We start from the raw sequence: 22,308 nt of genomic DNA, 5'->3' as shown, positions 1-22,308 counted from the left end.
TGTGGAGTTGTTCAACAAGTATAAACTTTCAGTTATGCAAAATGAGTAAGTTCGTGAGGTCTACTGTGCGACCCAGTGCCTGTAGGTAACAGTATTGTATCATGCACTTAAAACTTTGTTAAGTGGGTAGATCTCATGTTACGTGTTCTTAGCACAATAAAAAAAAAAGATGATTATGACCTTTTCTTTATAGCCCATATGTCCCATTTTCATAGCTTCTCTAATACCAACTATGTCGAATGAATATTAAGTGAACCCTTTGTCTTTCTGGGTTTTTTTGTTGCCACTTCTGGCAAATGTCCTTCTTCCTAAAATCCCTATGAATTTGTCTTAGATTCTTAGAGGCAAAATTTCTGGTACTCCAGTTAACCACATTTGGATCTTGACTTTTTCCATGATCTTGGTTTCAAATTAATTGAGCAATGTTTGTCCCTAAATCAGCAGTTAGTCATTAAAATATTTCTGACGTGCTTGAGACTCAATAAATACGGTGGCTCTTAAAATGAGGAAGGTCATTATGGCGAGAGAACGATTTCAGCAACGTTCTTATCAGAAGTAAAAACAATATAGGAGGCATACAGATAAGGTAGAAATAATATGGAAACTAGAATGATAATATAGGATGACAAAACTAAAATACCGATCGATTTGTGGAAATGACTGTGTTACTGTCCTTGTCCTATGCGCACTCAGTAACCATTTATTGAGATCACTTTAACCGCCGTTGGATCACTTTATTTTTTTTCTTTCGTTTTTAAAAAATTTTTATTGGGGGTATAATTGATTTACAATGGTGTGTTAGTTTCTGCTGTACAGCAAAGTGAATCAGTTATACATCTACGTGTATCTACCCTTTTTTAGATTCTTTTTCCATATATGTCATTACAGAGTATTGAGTAGAGTTCCCTGTGCCCTGTACTGTACAGTAGATTCTTATTAGTTATCTATTGTATATATAGTAGTGCGTATGTGTCAGTCCCAATTTTCCAATTTAGAGTCTGTCTGTTCTCTCATCTCCTAGCTAATGCAGGCTAGAGGAAAAGCCCAAGCAGCAGTTCAATAATGGAGCTTCCGAAAGTATGGACGTGAACATCTCTAGAGAAGAAATCACTAGGATTACGAAGGCAGGGTTAATAGGGCCTCCTCTTGAGGAGAATCCACCTAGTGACTCAAAGATTACTCTCGGCTTTGGATCTGGAACCTAAGAGTAGACCCAGAAAAACATCTCTCCGTTTTCCCCAATAGACAGCATTCATTTTTTTCTCTCTCTTAATTCACGAAACCAGGCTTCCACCCTCGAGCACCAACTGCATCTAAATCCAGCTGGCCTCCATATAACACACTCTGGTTTTCTACCTGGGTGTTCTGTTATTTATTCAACAGTATTTATTGATTACTATATGCCAAGCTATGGCTATAATTCTTAATATTAGTAATGAAAGACTATCTCAAACTGCCACCATGTAACAGGCCTGTGGCCAATTAATGATCTAAACGTGTTGATCATGGAATTTTAGAACTGGATGTTAGAACTTAGGTAAGGCACTTAGCGAACCTCTACATTTTACAAATGAGGATGGGAAGGCTCAGAGAGATTTTATGACTTGTCTTAGATCATGCAACCAGGTTTTGGCCCGGCCCAGACTTGAACTTTTGGTGTCCTGCTACTCAGGACAGTGCTCTTTTCACCACTTCAGTCTGCCTCTCAGGATGGTCCTGTAAAGTTCTGCTAATAAATGTGGAGATAACGTATAGTCATTCCTTCAGATTTCTGGTCCAAATGACACAGATATAGACTTGCCACTTCAGTGGGAATATAGGTAAAATTCAGCTCCGGGGAAACTATACACTGTACATGGTTGAAAGAGATCTGTTTTGAAAGGTAAGGGCTTTAACTTACATCCTTAGTTATAGGACCACTGTCTCTAGGTGAAAGCAGCATAGCTTATCTCTCTCTGATGTCTGTACCTGTGCCCAGACTTCTCTTCCTGCTCCTCTCTTCCCTGAGGTATCTCAAGCAAATCAGTATCTCACCCTTCATCCCCTCTATACATGGTTCTGAGCTACTATTTATGTATTATTAGGTATTTGTGGTAATAGTCACCCTAATTTTTTTTTCCACAAGTAGGACAGACAGAAAAAAAAAAAGAAGAATCACTGACTTGGTTCTTTATCACTTTCAGGTTTTTTATTTCTGATCTGCTTCATAGCCATTAGGATTTTCCACCTTTGTGGCTTCCAAATTTTTTGTAATTCAGAGAACTTTTATTTTTTTGTTCTTACTCACTTTCAGCCTGGCTTAAAATGAATGAACAGTGACTTGGTTCTTCTCTGTTACTTTCAGGTTTTTTAAGTTTCTCATTTGCTTCATGGTCATTAGGATTTTCCACTTATGTGTCTTCCACATTTTTTGTAATTCAGGAAACTTGTTCTTTGCTCTTACTCAGTTTCAGCCTGGCTTAAGAATTTCAGGGTTTGGATTCTAAGTGACTAACGAACTGATGGCCTTAGGTACATCCTAACTTATCTGTACTTTACTTTGCATTGGTAAGACATTAATTGAATAAAAATATGCTTTTATACAAACATACCTACTCAGTCAAACTGTTGACTCCTTAAGGACAAAGATTAGGTCCCTTCATCTGTACTGCCTTATACATAATAGATTCAAAATAAAGTTTTGTGAATGAATGAATGAATCAGCAAGCAGTGAAGTCACCCAGTTGGTTAGTATTTGTGATGTATAAATACTATCCATCAGACAATGTAACCTTCACGATAAAATGGATTGACCTTGGGATTTGCTGCTACTGTAATTCTGTAGTGCACGATTCAAATCAGCTACTTTCGTGAACCTTAAGAAGCTGAAGGAAAATTATCAGTTTAGTATGCCTAACTTCTTCTCATTTGTGAGATAGAATAGTATTTTCTTTTCACCGAGGTACTCTGCGTCTTTAGTAGTTCCTTCGAATTCTTCCACATCACTATTTCAGAGCCTTGGGCCTGGCTATCTTAAAATGGGAAAAAAGAAGGTATGGGGGAAAAGATGGGTTTTAAAGAAAATAACTTCATCTGTTCAAAAGATTCAAGAAGTAAATATCTTAACATTTGAATATTGACATCGAATTAGGGTAAAGATTTACTCTGTATGTGTATGGGAGAAGGGCTTTATATCTGATAGCTTTTTCACATCAGCACATGAATGAACCAACCTATCTGATTTAAAATATTAATTATAATCTATGAGACAAAAATCAGTATTGTATATGAGTATGTATTTTCCCCAGTGTCATTCAAATAGACTTTTTTTGAGAAACAAGACAATTATCAAAGAGTTAAGGCTCTTGACGTTGAATGTTGTCATTGTTTAAAGATGGCTCCATTTTCCTTTTAAAACGTGGTGAAAATGTTGTAACATTCAGTGTATGGTAAGTTGATCAGATATTGAAAAATCTATTTTTCATTATTTTAATGCAACATCTTCATGGGGTTTTTTTATTGTTGTCTTGTTGTTATTATTTTTACTACATAAGCCTCTCTCTTTTAAACTCCGTGCTACAAGGACCAACGATATCCATTGCCTACAACAGAGTCTGGTACATAGTGTAGGTGCTCAAAATTTATTACATGAATAAATGGAAGAGGACCTTTCATATAACCATGTTTAACATGACGTTCCTATTTATAGTTTTTTTCTCCCTCTTTTTCTGGGGTGTTTACAGTTGTTTTATGTGTGTGTTTAGTCTAAATCTTAAATTCTGAAGATACAGTCACTTAACCCTCTCTTCCATCTACTTTGTTTTCTTAATTTCTGGCAACGATGTGAAAATAATGGTGCTTATGTCTTTGTAACGACAGAACTTCCTTTGTCTTTTCTTTCGATTCATCTTAATCCTCAGTGACTCATATTTAAGAAATGAACTGTGCAGCTGTGGTGGAGCTAAGCCCTTGGCAACAACTCGAGGGGCAAACAAGTGGTCTCTCACAATGGATGGGTGGTCCTTAGCCTTGAATTATTTGCTGTTCGGTTTTAACAGTGGAATTGCATCATCAAACAGTGTCTTGAACTTTTTCACTTTGATGGGACCTTTAAGATCCATTTCCTTATTTGACGGACTTTGCTCCAATAATTATCTCCACTTTCCCCCGAGGTCTTTAATATATTCTTCTCTGCTATGGTGACCAACTGTCCTGGTTTGCCTGATGCTGTCCTGGTTTCAGCATTGAAAGTTCCGTGTCCTTAGTACCTGGCAAACAAGGATGGTTGCTTATCCATCTTTCAGTCTGTGTTCAAACCATTCCCATACTAAAAAGAACGTATCTCTCTTTGCCTTGCGATCCTCTCTGTCCTGTCCTCCTCTTTTCCCTGAAATGTTATCATTTGAAATGCCTCCTCCTTCTCTCACTTACTCCTCAACTAAACCTGTTTCCAAGGCTACTGCCCTCCGCCGAAATGGCTCTCACCAAGTCTGATGAACACTTCTCAGTGCTCATCTTGCTTTACTTCTGTGTCATGATTGGACACTCTTGGTCACTTTATTCCTCTCAAACTCTCACTCTCTCTTCATTACTTTTACATTCCTTATTTCCCCCAGTCTTCACGCCTATCCAATCCTTTTCAGCCTTTCATTGGATCCAGTTCCTCTGTCTGCTCATTACATTTGCATCTGTGTTCTCCAGAATTTTCTTTTCCTCTCACTCCACTGAGCAATCTCATCTGCTTACGTAATTTTAATCCTTGCCTGTATGCATAATCGTAGGCACTCAGTGGATATTAGCGTAGTGAGTGAATGACTCCTACATCTCATTTCTTCTCCCTAAACATTGGATTCGAAACTTGTTTCCTGCTGGAAGGAATGTTACGTCTCCAAGCCGAGCATATCACATCCTCTTACTCTGTTTCCCCATACAGACCCCCCTCATAGGAGCCTGGGATTTTAATATTCATCTTTATTAATTTTATGCTAAATGTGCACATGAGGTGTTCTGGATCAGAGACAGATCTCCTTGACTTACTTTACAGTAACTATCATCCCTACCTTCCACCCTCTGTTCAAACCTTACCCCTAAGGAGACGTGGTGAGATCTGATGAAAATTTTCTCACATGAGTGGCTGGGTGGGTGCTCCATAGGAAAGTAACCAGGAAAAAATGATTTTTCTCTGCTTATAAAGGAGAGATAAGCAATTGTCGTCTTCTCCCCCGAAAGGGTCTCCTTGGAAACGTGATGGGCCTGAGTCCCAACTCCAACTTCTCTAGGAGCCAGCTAGCCCCATGCGTCTCAGGTTTTACAACCTAGAAATGTCTCCAAGGTCTTGGCTTTATATTTTCGAAATGTAAATACCTACAGAGATAGCTACTCCAGTCTTTCTGACAACTTGGAGCTTAACCTAGGAAACTACTCCGGGCTATAACCATTTGGCCCTCTGGATCAGAGAAATTAACTAGACAAATGACTACAGATCTAATTCCCATAGTATGGGAAGGTGTTCACGAGGCTAGAACTTTTTATAGGTGTACTGAGAAATCCAGGAGAGTTTATTTCCTCACTTTTAGTTTAATTGTACCCAGCGTTCACTCCTTTACTCAGCCTAGAAACTAGGTGTCATCCTTGCTCCTCCCCTTCTCTTCTCTGGCATCTATTCGGTTACCAAATTCCCACATCTCTACTCTCTAAACATTTCCTTTCTCTGTCTGTCTCTTTTTTTGCCCTGGTACCATTGCCCTGGTTCAGATCCTCATAATCTTTCGCTGAATTCTTGCAGTTGCCTCCTATTTTCTCTGATTCCATTTCTGTCCTTCTCAAATACATACTCTGTACTAATGTCAGAGAAATCTATTTGAAACGCACACATGCCCATGCCACTCCCCTGCTTACATCCCTTCAAAGGCTCCTGATTACCTATGAGACAGCACCTAGACTTCTTAGCAGGGTATATATGGTCATAGGTTGAGGTTCAAATCCTGACTTAAAGGTCTAATACAGTTTAAGATAAGGACAGTACCCTGCTTCATCTCTGGATATGTCTTCTCTTTGTACTTTATCTTCTAGAAACACTAGCCTACTTGAGATAATTGCACATGCAGCACTGAATTAGCCCTCTGTCTTTGCACCTGCATTTTCGTCGTCTTCTTCCTCTAACCTGCTTTTCCCTGGCTAACTCATCATGTTCATGCTTTAGAATTCTTCTTGAATACTATCTTCTCCAAGAAGCCTTTCCCAATTTCCTTTCCCATATTATGCAAGCCTCTAGCACTTTCCACATTGTGTTGAAATTATTTACATGTTCGACTCTTCCACTATTTACTATACGTTCCTACACAGGAAGGGCTGTTTTGCATTCAACTTTGCATTTCTGGTCTTTAGTCTAACCACTGACACATAGTAGTTCAATAAAGGGAGCCATTATTATTTTTATAATTAGTAATATCAGTATCAGCTTCCTATTGTCAAGCCCAAATGGAGAGACAAAGTAAAATAATAATTTCCTTGAAGCTAGAAAAATTAGGTGTTTGAAAAAAATACAGGAATACAGGAAATGTATACACATATACATTCACGCGTGTGTGAGTGCACACGCACGGACACAAACACAGAGATTACAAATGAAATATTAGAGGGAAAATCAGCCTTACATGTAAGCAAAGTAAATAGCCCACCTACTCTGTATGATTTCAAGGGTGCAAGAATATCCTACTATACAGAAATTACATCCCTATCCACAGGCTGAATCCTAATATTCCACTTAACGAATTTCATTATTTTGGCTCAAAAACCTTGCCTCTCTCTACTAAACTGTAAATAACTTGGAAGGTGAATCATTTTGCAAAGTATCAGACTCAGGATTCCTTTGAATGGTGAACACCATTAGGATTTTATTTATAAATGTGTCCTACATTCCACTTCTAGAGCACTCCTGTGACATGATACATCTGAAGTTTAAAGGAGATACTGCTAAGTTTTCTCCCAGTAACAGAGCACGGTTTAAATTCAATAGGCAACATGACTAAAAATAGGATAGAATTGAAAAAAAGATATGAATAATTAAGCCCTAGATCAGGGCAATTATTATTACTGTTGTTTTTGCACCGGTCTTTTAGCATTTATGTGATATTTAATACTTTAATTAACATCTTCCCTTCTGAGATAGCCGAATCTGGGTCAATAACTATCTTCAGTGGTTTCAGAATATCTGTTAATTTATCCTAGCCTCTCAGGATGTCTCACAACCCTTAGCACTTGGTTATATATGAACTTTATTGTTTTCTTTGTTTCTAGTGTGTTAGTTTTCTCCCTTCTTTTGGTTCAGAAACTTCTTGAAGGCAGAAAGTGTGCATTTTGCTTTTCTTTTAATCCCCTGTATTAAAGAAGATTACAGATTAGAGATTAAAATTGATAACTAATTTAGATGACCTCAAAACACCTGTTCTAGGCTCACTCTTTTATAGAAACTTGTTCCCACAATTTCTACCTTCAGTATACCTCAAAACATTTCTCCTGTTTACAAAGAAGTCACAATGGAAAATGTAATGGGTATTTTTCAAAAGCGTTGAGTTTTTACTTAGTTTTTTATTAGTTTATTCATTATTAGTTTTTATCAGTTTACTATTAACACATCATTATGTTCATTGTCAGACATTTCGACAGAATTAACTGGTGATTATGAATTAGACCGGTTGTGTTCTTTTGGGTGTGTGTGAGTTTCATTAGCCCTGCTAGGCTCTTTTTTTTTTTTTTTTTTTTTTGGTCTTCATTGCTGCATGTGGGCTTTCTCTAGTTGTGGCGAGCAGGGGCTACCCTTCGTTGCAGTGCGTGGGCTTCTCATTGTGGTGGCTTCTCTTGTTGCGGAGCATGGGCTCTAGTCACGCGGGCTTCAGTAGTTGTGGCGCACGGGCTTAGTTGCTCCGTGGCATGTGGGATCTTCCCGGACCAGAGCTCGAACCCATGTCCCCTGCATTGGCAGGCAGATTCTTAACCACTGTGCCACCAGGGAAGCCCCCGCTAGGGTTTTGCAATATATATCTTACAACTTTAGGTCCAGATTTCCAGTTTGGTATTCAAGTTATATAAATAAATCACTCATCTTAATTAAAGGACGTTAACATATCTTGAAAGCTCCCCTATCCTCTCCAGAATAGTTTTACAAACACAGTGTTTTCCTAATTAAAAGAAAGATCTGTCGAGCCTTCTTTATCATTTTATGACTGTCAGTTTATAAATAAAGGAGATAGAAATTGACCTGGGAATTTCGTAACCAAGTTCTGAGCACCCAGGATTAATTTTGAGAAGAATGCCACAAGCCACATAAGCATTTCTTTTCATCTCATTTCACAGGCCTTCAAGAGGGAATTGAAAACGAAAGAACCTGTAATCATGAGTACTCTCGAGACTGTACGAATATTTCTGACAGAGCAGCCTTTGGAAGGACTAGAGAAACTCTACCAGGAGCCCAGAGGTAATTGAATGTGGAACTGTAATAACATATTGATGGAAGGATCAGTGGTGACAGAGTGACCCATCCATTCTTGCTGGCAGTGTCTGGATAGCTCTCATCTTTTCTAGGTTAAATAGAATCAATTCAAATTAAACCTTGATGTTGAAAAAGAAAAAGGAATTATAAAGCAGCATGCATAAATCTGTTTGCACATTCATAAATAAACATTGAAAGAGATTAGCGATCAATTATTGAAACATTTAGAAAATAAGAAACAAAAGAGATAATCTGTGAGGAGGAAATTTATTGTCACAAAGACTGCAAGCTAATTTTCAATTTAAGAGCCTGCCTGAAGTAAATTAGAGCTTGTGGTGTGCATCCTAACGTTTTTCTACTCAATAGCTTAAATGAATCTTGGATTATCTGATTGATATAAAGTAGAACAGATTCACTCAGGAAGACACGACTTCAGATGTGCTAAACTATATCAAAATGTATGCCACAGTATAAAGGAGCCATTAATCAGTAGGTTGGCCTCTTATTAAAGTGTACTCTTTCTTTTTTCCAGTGTGACCTTTTCAACAATGTTTTCTTTTTTTTAACACGAAAATGAATGTGGCCTAAAACCTTGTTGTCTTACCAATTTAGAGCTGCCTCCTGAGGAGAAAGCCCAGAATGTCACACGGCTCCTACGAAAGCAGGCTGAGGAGGTCAACACTGAGTGGGAAAAATTGAACCTGCACTCAGCTGACTGGCAGAGAAAAATAGATGAGGCCCTCGAAAGACTCCAGGAACTTCAGGAGGCAACGGATGAGCTGGAGCTCAAACTGCGCCAAGCCGAAGTGATCAAGGGATCGTGGCAGCCCGTGGGCGATCTCCTCATCGACTCCCTCCAAGATCACCTCGAGAAAGTCAAGGTACCATCTACTGCTTGGCTTCAGGGCCCTCTGAGAGATTCAAAACAGGTTCTAATCTGAACTCATTTGCAGTATTTTCTTCTCACCAAGTTAAAAATAGGGCCCTTAAACATTCGAAATCTTTCACAAATTCAAAGTCTTCTGGCACATGGTATTTCCTCTAAGAGAAGATAGTGGTCTAATCATGTCTGTCTTCAGTAATACAAAATGAAATATTAAGTTACAGGGCAAAAAAATCATTTTGATTTTGCTATCAGGGAGTTAACTTAGGTGTACTAAAATTGTCTGATTTACATGTGCATGTGTGTGTGTATTTGTGGTTCTTAGTATCAGAGTAGGGAAAACTACAACATTTAATCAAGAGCCAGGAGTCCAGGTTTGGGCCTTTTTGCTAACTGAATTATGTGCCTTGGGTGAGTTACAGTACTGTGAGCTGAGACCAGTAATGCTGCCCTTCCCTGAGAAGGCAATGCGTACAATAGAATTTTGAGTTGGATTAGCCCACTGCAGATATTAGGAAATATCACTCTATATTTGCAATACTGTCCATGAGACCAAAATTAAATTCCTTTATGGCACAAAGATGATAAATGTATTTATAAAGAAAAAAATACACATATTTAGGAGGATCCTTTTGAAAACCAGCAACTTGAAACATCTTTTGTCTATTTATCTAGTGTCAAAACTAACCAAAGTCCTCCAAAATCCAAATGCAGAAGTGAAATCCTCACCTGCATTTGGCATGTTTACCAGCCCCCTCATTCTGGAAGGTCTCTTCTCCCTTGGCTTTCATGATACTGTTTCATCCACATTCTTCTTCTTCCTTTATTTTCCTCAGTTCTGAAACTGTACCCCACCCTTCAGATGTTGGTACGCCCAAGTTTCTAACCTTAGCTCAGTTCGCTTTTTATTCTATAAATCCCTTAGCTCAGTTCTCTTCTTAAGGTATAAATGCTCCCAGTTTGAAATGGCATGGATGGTGACAAATCTAAATTCCTAGTCTGAATCTCTTCTGATCTGCTAACCCATATGCCATTAGGATTGAAATGCAACCGTTCTGAAAGCAAGTCCGTTTGTCCTCCTGTTTACCCATTCCCCTACCGATATCCCTTTTTACCTGCCCTTTCTTCTGTGTTTCCTATTTCAGTTACTGGATCATAATCCAACAAGTTGCTCAGGCTAGAAACTTGAGGTCCATCCTTAAATCCTTCTGCATTTTCACTGACTGCACTTGGTTGCTCATTTTACCTCAGAATATCTCCTTTATATTTTCTTTCCTCTTTTCAACCAACGTCCTGTTCTAGTCCCCAGCACCTGTATACAGTCAGGTTGTTTTATTATACATCCTTAAATCCCATTCCCCAGTCAGTGCAGCTGGCATATCACAAACACTGCATTTTGAATATTTGGTTAATGAATGAATGAATGAACCGTTTCTTTATTGATATTTCTGTATTTCCATTCTTTCCCAACTCTAATCCAAACTCTTTGCAGGAAGCTGCCTGCCTGACGACGAAGTCCAGTGAACGCAGAGGGCAGGTGGCCCTGTTTCTTCCTAGCCCTGGCTTAAATTTCTGACTGTTGCTCCTGTCCTCTAGGCCATTCAGGACACACTGACCACACCCCCCTTTACACAAATATGCCATCTTTTTTCATAACTCTCTGCCTTTGCATATGTTCTTCTCTCTGCTTGGATCAGCCCGCCTTATCTGCCTGGTGAACTTCCACTCAGCCCTCAAGGCCCAACTCAGAGGGCATCTGCCCTTAGAGTTTTCCCTGTCTTCCAACCCCAACTCCCGCCAAGCAGAAGGAACTGCCCTTCATTCAGTGCTTTCATAGGTCACCACACATGCTTAAATTGTCACACTTAAACTTCACATATATTGTGGCAAGTCACTTCTGTATTTTTTTTCTTCCATAGAAAGTGAGGTTCCTAAGAGCAAGGATCATGCTGTACGTCTTTGAATTCACAGTTCCTAGCACAGTGCCAGCAACATATAAGGAATCCAGTTCAGCTTCTTTTTATTCCTTCACTCAACAGTTGTTTGTGAGCTACTATAAAATGTGCTATACGTGTAGGTATAAATGAAACAGACTCGGTCTTTGTCCTCATGAAGCCTACAGTCTAGTGTTGAATTGAAAAGCTCTTCATTATAATAGTAGGTGAAGATTTAAAAGGAGATGAAAAATTTGACTATAACTTCCAAAATATCTTCACCGACATTCTATGACCCCACGTCTAGTACTTAAAGCAATGGTTAACATTTCTGTGTACATAAAAATTAATGTTTTGAAATGTATTACCTATTTAGCATTAAAAATACTGAATTTTGTCCAAAAACATAGGAACTAAATTCTGAAAAATTTTCCCCCAAATGGCAAATAAAAGAATGTCCCAAAGGAAGTAAATTAGTTAATAAGTCAAGTGGCTGAATGTCTAGGCTTTAGAGCAGACATAAAGGCTGCATTCTGAGCCGTATCTGTCACACAGGAGCATTAGCAGGATAATGAATATGGATGGAGAATGTATACAGCGTGACTTAATAACAAAAACTAACTAAAAGCAGAACAGCTCAAATATCAGCTGGTCCTTACCCAACCCTATTTGCAGTCTTCTTTTCAGTTCCCCTCTCTCATCTGTTCTTGATCCTAAGACGAATTTCATTTCCCATATACCCTAATTGGTAAGACCTCATTCTGATCCCAATAATAACAAAACATATATACATTAAACGTTTGTTTAAAAAGAGCTTATGGGACTTCCCCGGTGGTCCAGTGGTTAAGACTCTGCCTTCCAGTGCACGGGGCACGGGTTCCATCCCTGGTCGGAGACCTAAGATCCCACATACTGCGGGGTGCGACCAAAATTAAAAAAAAAAAAAAAAAAAAGAATATGTGTGTACTGGTCATAATAGATTATTTTGGTTTCTGAACCAGTACTGTACAAATATTTTATGCATATCTTAAAACTATAGATTATATGAATTCATATATATTTATTTCCCTTCAGTAGTTCCTCTTCATTTTGCAATGGGAATGAAAACCCCTCTTTTTTCTGTTGCATCTCAGTGGTACCAGATTTGAAACTCTGAAACTTTCGTGTTGGTGGTTTATAAGGAGTGAATTCTATTAACTAAAACTTACTTTGAAAAGAAGAAGAAGAGTACTGAAAACCACTATTCCCATTTTTCTACTCAGCAGTTTAAGCCCTCAGAGGCTCCACGCTGTAGGGAACTCCAAACGGATAGCTAGGCAGGTAGCCAGAAGAATATTTTATATACCCGTCTCAGTTTGTTTTCATCACCCCAGTGACTGTCTCATAATATCCACCTCCATTCGGATCTCATTTGTTAAAGAAGTTGTTATTTAAGTAACTGTGGAATGTGTGTTTCTGTGGGATTTAGCATTACCTCATTTCATTAGCAAATGCGGCTTTTGGGTTTGGAGAATGGATAAAACAACTAAGTCCTGGGACACTATGGATATGGCGTGATTACTAGTAATCATCTTTAGGACAGTGTACATAAATCAAGAGAAAGGAACATAATGTTAATATTGACTATTCAGCTCACTAAGAGAATCTCACCCTTCCAAATATAGCTTCATAGGAATAACCACTAGAATAAAATTTAAATTTTAAATGCCTCTTTATTTTTAAAATTCATGATTCATACTGCTTATCAAATATTTTAAGGGCAGAATCATGATTTCTCACTTTACTGGAAATAACACCAGTGCTTATGTGACTATACAAATGTTCTTACTTTCCTTGTAGTAATGGGGAATGAGAATAACTCCTGGAATCACTAAGTGTTCTACATAGATCTATAAGTGGACCATATGTAGCTTTTAATAAAGTAGAACAACTTTTGCAACTAAAGTCTACATATGACATTTTTGTTCTTAAGAACAATTCCTGTGTGAAAAAGTTCATGGGAGTTGTTGTTTTCCCCAGTTGTCTCTTTGTCCTCATCTGCCATGGTTTTTAACACAGATTGCTACATCGTTCTTAAGCCGGAAACATTTCACTGCCCTTAGTTTGCCAGTTGACTTGAAACACAGTTTTTCACACACCATGATTAGGCTATCCCAGGCTGCCATCTTGGGATATGCAAATTTGTCACATCTATGTAGTTACGCATTTTACGTTTTTGTTTTGTTTTTTAATCAGACTTGCAACTTACAGTTTTTACTATGAAAAGTCAAGGACAGGGACTCTGTGAGTTTTTCCTTAAAGTTCTTACAACAAAATATTTTAATTAGACCTTTTTGGAATTATAATTGAGAATAATGTAGTGGTGTGTGTAGTAGAAGAGGAACTATGATGATGAAGCCGCCATGCCATCCTGACTGACTTTATGTTCAAACGTTCACATCTAAAAATGTAAGAAGAGGGCTTCCCTGGTGGCGCAGTGGTTGAGAGTCCGCCTGCCGATGCAGGGGACACGGGTTCGTGCCCCGGTCCGGGAAGATCCCACATGCCGCGGAGCGGCTGGGCCCGTGAGCCATGGCCGCTGAGCCTGCGCGTCCGGAGCCTGTGCTCCGCAACGGGAGAGGCCACAGCAGTGAGAGGCCCGCGTACCGCCAAAAAAAATAAAAAATAAAAAAAAATAAAAATGTAAGAAGAAAACTGGCAAATGCTTCTCTTCAGACTACCTGTGGCTTGGTTTATCTGAGAAGTTTGTCAAAGAAATGCTATCTCAGAATTTGACATTGAGAAAACCAAGTATGTTTCCTCCTGATAGGGAATGTGAAATGTGATGTAACATATTAGAATTTCATATTCACCTTCGGAAGCCGGAAGCTTTCAGCCATGTTCACGTAACTATATCTTCCCTTACTGTTTTTCTCATCTTAACCCTGGTTCTAATATGTTATTATAATTTTATCAATTTTGTTACATTTGTCATTTATATGAGTTGACCTTAAATCCTTTCTTATATATGAGTTTTATAGAGAAAGTTCATAATCCTTTCTTACAGAGATAGGGGATGCATGGTTAGACAGAACCATCACAGAGCAGCCCTTAAAATGATTCAAAATACGTAAGCTCTCCCCACTCTGAATAAAGGATCGATATCTCCACAAGGAATAAGGTGTACTACCTGTAGTAGGAAAAGGAAAGCTTAGTCATATTTTGTTAATTGTTATTGGCTACAAATGAATTGCTCTGTGGAGGCTTTTGTTCTCGTTTTTATACGAATGCTGTGTGTGCTATGTAAGCCTTTGATGGAGAAGAAAACGCAAACAAAAAAGATATAATCCTTTATAAATCTGGGTTAAAAAGGGAACTGATGCCTGTCCTATGGAGTAACTAGGGTTTTATGTAGTTTTCAAAGCACACAATTGTGATTTTTTAAAGCATAGGATTTGGCCTTTAATATCTGGGAATATATCTACAAGAAGGCATATTATAGTAACTCTCACTTATATACTTCAAAAGTATAGTATTTATTTTTTAATAGAATGGTCATTGTTGGCCTAACTAGAGCTTAGAAGCTAAAGTAGGAATTAATCATCTTAAATTTCCTAACCAAATTATTTGTCCGATGTAAAACTAAGTGTAAGTTAGTGTTGCCAGGAGAGCTTATTACTTAGTTGCCATGTATTCGCTCTCATTTCCTGCTTTGTTTATAAAGTTAAAGGCAAGTTACTTAGGATAGCAATGTCAAATCACGTTCCTTACCCAAGGCATCTGACTTTAGAGAGTGCTGTGTGTGTTTTTAAAGCCCCTACCTCGATTTAGGCAAACAGAGCCTTCGTTTACCATGCTATTCCCATCCTGCCTTTGAAACTTCTGAAAAGGCAGTGCAGAGTAATTGTTTCAGACATCTGATTAGCATACTTTGAAGTGCATATAAGTTCTTTTTCAGTTTCATTTGAACCCCAGCTGTCTTCACCGAAGTCTATAATCAATCTGAATTAAGTTGTCCTACTTCTCCTAATAAGTCTCTTATTAAGTTCTGCATCAGCCTCTTAGGGAGACTTAAAAGCTAATTCATGTAGAATTGCCATTTTCTACTAATTCATTTGTCAGCTCTCCAAATTCCAAGGAAAACAATTGCAAAGACTATTAATTTGGCTCTTCATAAACAACTTACGTAAGTGTAGTATACATTGGAACCAAGCAAATGATTTAAAACAGTGGGTAGGAGGAAATAAGTTGATGACATTCAACACTGCTTTCTTTTTGACTTTTTTTTTTTTTTTGCGGTGCGCGGGCCTCTCAGTGTTGTGGCCTCTCCCGTTGTGGGGCACAGGCTCCGGACGCGCAGGCTCAGCGGCCACGGCTCACGGGCCCAGCCGCTCCGCGGCATGTGGGATCTTCCCGAACCGGGGCACGAACCCGTGTCCCCTGCATCGGCAGGCGGACTCTCAACCACTGGCGTCACCAGGGAAGCCCTTTTTGACTGTTTTGAGATGCCCTCCACATTCAAAGCACAAAGCCATTTGTTTAATAAGAGAAACATCCTTCTGCTCTTACTTTCATAAATAAGATAATTACTGAGTGAACTTTGCTTAAAGGTAGGAAGAGGCTTTAGAATAGTAGGAAAACGCACATGTTCTTTTTATTACTGAACTTATTTTAATTTGGACTTCTTTGTATTCCTTTGATGGACTGTGATAAAAGAAGGAGCTAGAATTGGTTACCATTGTTACTGCATTAAATCAGAGTTGTACAGCTCTTCTTCTGGTCATGGAATATTTAGGAGAACATGGCTAATCAGAATGTTCAGCTAATGAGTTCGTCTGACATTGTTCTACTAAAGAAATATTTAATTAGATAATAAAAATTCCTCCAGAGAATATCACCCTTCCTACTATTTGAAAACAAGCATGTCAAAAACTGATCCTTTAATATGCCAATCCTGTTTACTGTGGATTTATTCCAGAAGCTTTGTTTGTGGCTGGTAGTGATTATAAACAGTATTCCTCAAGCCTCTTGGGTAATAAAAGACTATTCAAAACAAAAACTTAAGTCATATAGTATCAGCATTAACAGATCTAAAAACTCAATCATTCATTCATCTATGATACGGTTAAAACCTGTACCCAGAGAAATTTGATCTCATTACAGAGTGTGAATGTTTATTTCATGAATAAAATCGTATTGGGAGTTGGTATATTAATGGCATCTTAGTTTTCCTGAGAATATTATTATTTAGCACCAAGCTGAGAGAGCAAGAATTTGTATTAGCTTGCATGTTTGGGTGTCTGTAACACATTAACTAGAAACAGTTTTAAAATGTGAGTTATTTAACTAAAATTCCATATTTCCTTAGAAGATGGGAGCACACAGTCAGTATGTATTTTTTTAATTCATCTTTATTGGAGTATAATTCCTTCACAGTGCTGTGTTAGTTTCTGTTGTACAGGACATGGAAGCAACCTAAGTGTCCAGCAACAGATGAATGGATAAAGATGATGTGGCACATATATACAATGGAATATTACTCAGCCATAAAAAGAAACGAAATTGAGTTATTTGTAGTGAGGTGGATGGACCTAGAGTCTGTCATACAGAGGGAAGTAAGTCAGAAAGAGAAAAACAAATACCATATGCTAACACATATATATGGAATCAGTATGTATTTTTATTCTCCTTTGACATCTACCAAAGTTGCAACAAGTTTAAACTTCACAATTATGTTACTCTCCTACCAGAAGCACAACAAGGAATGATTTAAGAACAAATAGCCCAAGGAGTGGGCGCCTATTGTGTTCCCGTCATACTTGACAATTACAAGTTTTAGGATTACACAGCTAACATTGACACCAATATTATGCCTTATGCAATCTTACCTTAACTAAGTTAAGCCATGGCATTGAGTAGTTGTTCTTGGTTAGCCAATTTTCTGAGTATTATGGGAACACACGTGCCTATGGTACTAATGTAACTCTTTTTTTAATGGGTCCTGAGAAAAGTAAACTTTTTCAAAAAAGATCTTTCCATACTAAACTAATATTTTTAGTTATAGTTTACAATTACTCTGGATTTTTCTATCAACAGTACTTGTCAAAAGCAGTGCTTCTCAAACTTTTCTACTTCAGTTCTCTTAATGGCCAAGGAGATGAAGCTGGGCATCCTCCCCTTCCACCTGTTTACCTCCTTTTCCCACGAGCATGAGTTTTCTGTGATGTTTATTTTTTAAACCTCATTTCAATTTTGTAATCTTCTCCAAAATGGATTTGTTATGTTTTAATATAAAGATGTTTTTCTCCAACATATTAAGTAAAATGAATCCTCCAGTATATTCATCTATGGGTATGAAAGCATAATTTGAGAAGCATGATAGAAAAAATTGCCCAATTTGTGCTGGCTTCATCTTTTTCCAACAACTTCTTTCTTTTATGTGCACATACACAAAGAGTAGATCCTTGCCGTTTCAAATGTATCGTTCGCACTTTCATCTGATCATTGTGATTCAAAAGGTCCATGACATGTAGCTCTTTGTGATTTTGAACATATATTCTTTGAGGCTTTTGTGCAGCAGTCACTTAACTAATGATTTAACTGGTGTTATAGGTCAGGTTCCCTGGAATCAGACCCTGAGAACAGGGGTCTGGGTGCACAGGTAGACGGGCTGCTTTCAGGAGAAGCCTGTGTGGGAGTTACGGAAGCATAACAAGGAAGATGAAAGAGTCGAGCAAGCATGCCATCTCAGGCAAAATCTAGCTTTGTGTCTTGATTCAAATGGAGAAAGCTCTGGAGTATGAACCACACAGCAGAGCTGGTCTTTTATACCCCAGCCAGTCATTGTATGCTAGTAAACATTTATCCGCTAGCTCTGAGGTGAACACTGATTTGTAGTGTTTTCCAATTGTCGTGGTGTAAATACCCCCACCGTGGCTGATTCAAGCTACCAACATGACCTCACCGAAGGCAGACTTGGGAAGAGACACACACAATTGACTCTTGGGCTCTGCTCCAGCACACCACTGGCTGTGGCCCACCACTAGAGACATGAGTTACCTCCCAGGCCAGGAGTGTGTGTTACCTCCTGGGATAGGGGGCTTCTATCAGCAGAGATCGCCTTTCTGAAGAAGAGAATCATCTGTGAGACATTAGTAGGCGACCATCACAGCAGCTGGGGCATGGATGCGCAGGCCAGGAAAAGTGTCCCCTACAGCCAGTAAGCGAACCTAGTAGTCCCCTCAGTCTCCGTGTCTCAACGTGGCCCTTTCAATGCTGTTTTGTTCTTGCACGTGCAGTAATTCTTTAGAGGTGATGAAAATTTTGTTTCTTTGTGAAAAATCTACCCTCCCCCTGCCCAACCTACCTCCTAGGTACTTATTGGATTTGGTAATAGAAGAGAAGAGTTCATGGAAATGTCTAAGAAAGTAGGGATTGTTAGTAAAGAAATTGGCTTTATAAGCAATTTTGGCTTTATAGTTATATCATCTCTAAGTGTCTCTATTGATCAGATATTTGTCAATTTGAGGATTCCAGGTATTCAGACATAGTCATTGAGAATGTCAAGAATTTTCTGTGGCAGTGACTCTCACCTTAGTGTGCATCAGAATCACCTAGAGCGCTTGTGGAAACCCAGACTGGTGAACCCTTTCCCCAGAGTTTCTGGTTCACGCGATCTGGAACAGGGCTAAGAATCTGGTCCAGGGATGCTTTGAGAAACATCATTCTATAGTAAAACTACAGTATATATATATAAATATATAAATACATATTTGTTTATTGTTAGTAATTCTCCAATTATAAATAATAAATATATCATTTGTTAATTCTTTTATATTCAAACACATCCAGAACATTTAATTTAAAAATGCGTGCAGGCACATGGCCTCCTGTGAGAGTGATTGATAGTTGAGGTAGGGAGCAGAGTTTCACTCTGAAACCTTGAAGTGAATAACAGCCTACTGTTTCTGAATCTCTCTTGTGAAAGACATTCACAGTTATTTATTCCAGTTTTCTTGTTGGTATTTTAATGACACTCATACAATTTTTGAGTTGCTTCAAAAGACTTAGAACTTAACTTGCCTTCCCACTCTTAATACTTTAAAATTAAGATATTTAGTCACATAATATTCACTTTGTTTAAATGTTATCATATTTACCAGTAAAAGCAATTAAATTTTAAAATACTCCTCATAATTTTCTGCCAAACATACTGATTATAAACAAGTACTTTACAGAGTTTCTGAAGTCGAGGCCATTCAGAATAGTTGAGACTATTCAACTTTTTAAAATTAAAACCTGCTTGCTAGGTGTGAATAGCTGATAACTTATTCAGGAATTCCTACATTTTCTAATTTATCTTGTCAAGCCACTGAGGCTCTGTGTTCATGATGGGAGGGTGTATGCTTGTGTGTAGAAATGGAGATGGATATGGGGTGAAACTGGGAGAATGACTGGGAGAAAGTAGGAAATAGTCTTAACTGCAGTAATTGGGGAAGAGGGATTTTTTTTCCCCCAAAGGTGGTGCAAAATCACTCTATTAAACGCCTGTGAAAAAGTTTATGGTTTTGGTATAGGGTGAGTGGTATATGTGATGAAAATTATAGGTGAAATATAATAGCAACAAATATGCTAAAATATGCTTTAACATTAAACAAGCAATATTTAAAACAAACGCTCCCCCTTATCCTGGAATCTTGGGGGGATAGGGGATGGAAATAAAGGAAATTTTACATTAAAAGTAATTTGATTAATGTTTAATGTAAAAATGAAATAGCTATGTATAAACCCACTCAAGTATACATTAAATAATTGAGTTAACTGAATTAGGCAGAGTAAGGGCACATTGATTTTCAATGTTTTCAAAAATTGGTCCACATATCACTGTTATGTTTTTGTTTGTAAGCTTCAATATTTATTAAGTTTCCGCAGTGTGTTCAGCCCTGAAATGTCAAACTCTCTTAACCAGAATGAGGCTGGAGAATGTAACACTAAGATAGATTTCTTCTCCTTTTAAAGAATTGATTTTTTATGGTGAAGTTTTTTTCTTCATATGGTTAAGAGCCTGCTGGTCCTATTTCAAAACACTTATTTTTAGAAGTCTTGTTCCCTGAGATGCCACATTATTATAGACTCAGTGGGCTCATTTGGAACTTTTCCCTATCGATATTCAAATTGTATCATCGTGATCTTAACATGGCATATTAAGCAAGTTAGCAAAGAGGATAAAGTCAGTTTATCAGCAATATATGCCGAAGTCTATTGATTAAATAGAAACTAAAGTAAATGAGGGGTAAGCAATGTATTGGTTTGGTTTTTGGAACTAGTGACAAGCCACCACTGAGTTTCATTTTATTTCCTTATTTTCCTACTCTTAAAGGCTTTTACCCAGTTTGGAGTCTGTACATTGCTGTGAACCTAAATCTTATTAGGTCTCATTCAGTGATACACCCATTGAATTGCCCCGTGGTTTCAGGCCCTTGGCTGCCCAAGGTCAAGTAGGCCACATGCACCAACATTTCACCTCCTTCCCCCACTACTTGTCAGTTAGCCCTTGGCTTCCAGTATTTCCAGCAGAGAAAGGCTAAAGCCAAAATAGAATGGTTCATTGTTTTCAACTTAACACGGACACCATACTACAAGGGTTATCCAATATAATGGTGAGTTTTGTACATCCAGTAAAGCATAAGGTTAGAAGAAATATAAGCTAATCAAATGAGCATAAGGTTAGAAGAAATATAAGCTAATCAAATGAGCATAAGTTCTATTGATCCTTTGACTTACACAGTGAATAAAATATTACCTTTGGAACCACCCTGACATTTTGTTATAAAGGTTAAAGGAAGATGTTTACAAGGTTGTCTCAGTGTAGAAATTGCCTGCAGGTTGGGATTGAGTGTCCTGTGCAAGATGAGTCTTAACGAAATCTGACCCACTTTGACTTTCAAAAAAACCTTGAATTCTTACTGAAAAGATTGTGGGATAGTTTTTAAAAGATTTTAAACACTTTTTTCAACTGAAATAGTACTCCTCTTTAGATAATCAATACAGCATCATTCCTACAGATTTTTGAGGATACTAAGTCACACTTTGTGTTTTTTTTTTTTTTTTTGGCCACGTTGTGCAACGTGTGGGATCTCATCTTAGTTCCTGGACCAGGGATTGAACCCGTGTCCCCTGAGGTGGAAGCACGGAGTCTTAACCACTGGACCGCCAGGGAAGTCCCACGCTCCTTTTTTGCAAAAGAAAACTGTTAAACTGTTAAAATCTGGTATCTTTTCCCCACACCCCCTCCAGCATTTATTGTTTGTAGATTTTTTGATGATGGCCATTCTGACAGATGTGAGGTGATACCTCATTGTAGTTTTGATTTACATTTCTCTAATGATTAGTGATGTTGAGCATCCTTTCATGTGTTTGTTGGCAATCTGTATATCTTCTTTGGAGAAATGTCTATTTAGGTCTTCTGCCCATTTTTGGATTGGGTTGTTTGTTTTTTTGATATTGAGCTGCATGAGCTGCTTGTAAATTTTGGAGATTAATCCTTTGTCAGTTGCTTCGTTTGCAAATATTTTCTCCCATTCTGAGGGTTGTCTTTTGGTCTTGTTTATGGTTTCCTTTGCTGTGCAAAAGCTTTTAAGTTTCATTAGGTTCCGTTTGTTTATTTTTGTTTTTATTTCCATTTCTCTAGGAGGTGGGTCAAAAAGGATCTTGCTGTGATTTATGTCAAAGAGTGTTCTTCCTATGTTTTCCTCTGAGAGTTTTATAGTGTCCGGCCTTACATTTAGGTCTTTAATCCATTTTGAGTTTATTTTTGTGTATGGTGTTAGGAAGTGTTCTAATTTCATTCTTTTACATGTAGCTGTCCAGTTTTCCCACCACCACTTATTGAAGAGGCTGTCTTTTCTCCATGTTGGTGGGAATGTAAATTGATACAGCCACTATGGAGAACACTATGGAGGTTCCTTAAAAAACTAAAAATAGAATTACCATATGGCCCAGCAATCCCACTACTGGGCATATACCCTGAGAAAACCGTAATT

General features: G+C 38.1%; 1 protein-coding gene across 3 annotated transcripts in view; it reads left to right on the top strand.

Annotated features, from left to right (window-relative positions):
* Positions 1-22,308, top strand: part of DMD (dystrophin) — a 2,124,682-nt gene that overhangs the window by 1,759,157 nt on the left and 343,217 nt on the right. For all 3 annotated transcript variants that reach the window (XM_060001925.1, XM_060001919.1, XM_060001920.1), the window contains 2 exons: positions 8,335-8,455; positions 9,083-9,351. In XM_060001925.1, coding sequence (XP_059857908.1) covers positions 8,335-8,455; positions 9,083-9,351 — 390 coding nt within the window. The remainder of the gene's footprint in view (positions 1-8,334; positions 8,456-9,082; positions 9,352-22,308) is intronic.

The sequence above is a fragment of the Delphinus delphis genome, chromosome X (assembly GCF_949987515.2).
Source record: "Delphinus delphis chromosome X, mDelDel1.2, whole genome shotgun sequence".
Classification (NCBI taxonomy): domain Eukaryota; kingdom Metazoa; phylum Chordata; class Mammalia; order Artiodactyla; family Delphinidae; genus Delphinus; species Delphinus delphis.
The sequence above is the reverse complement of the archived record's forward strand: the minus strand, read 5'-3'. Positions and strand labels throughout refer to the sequence as shown.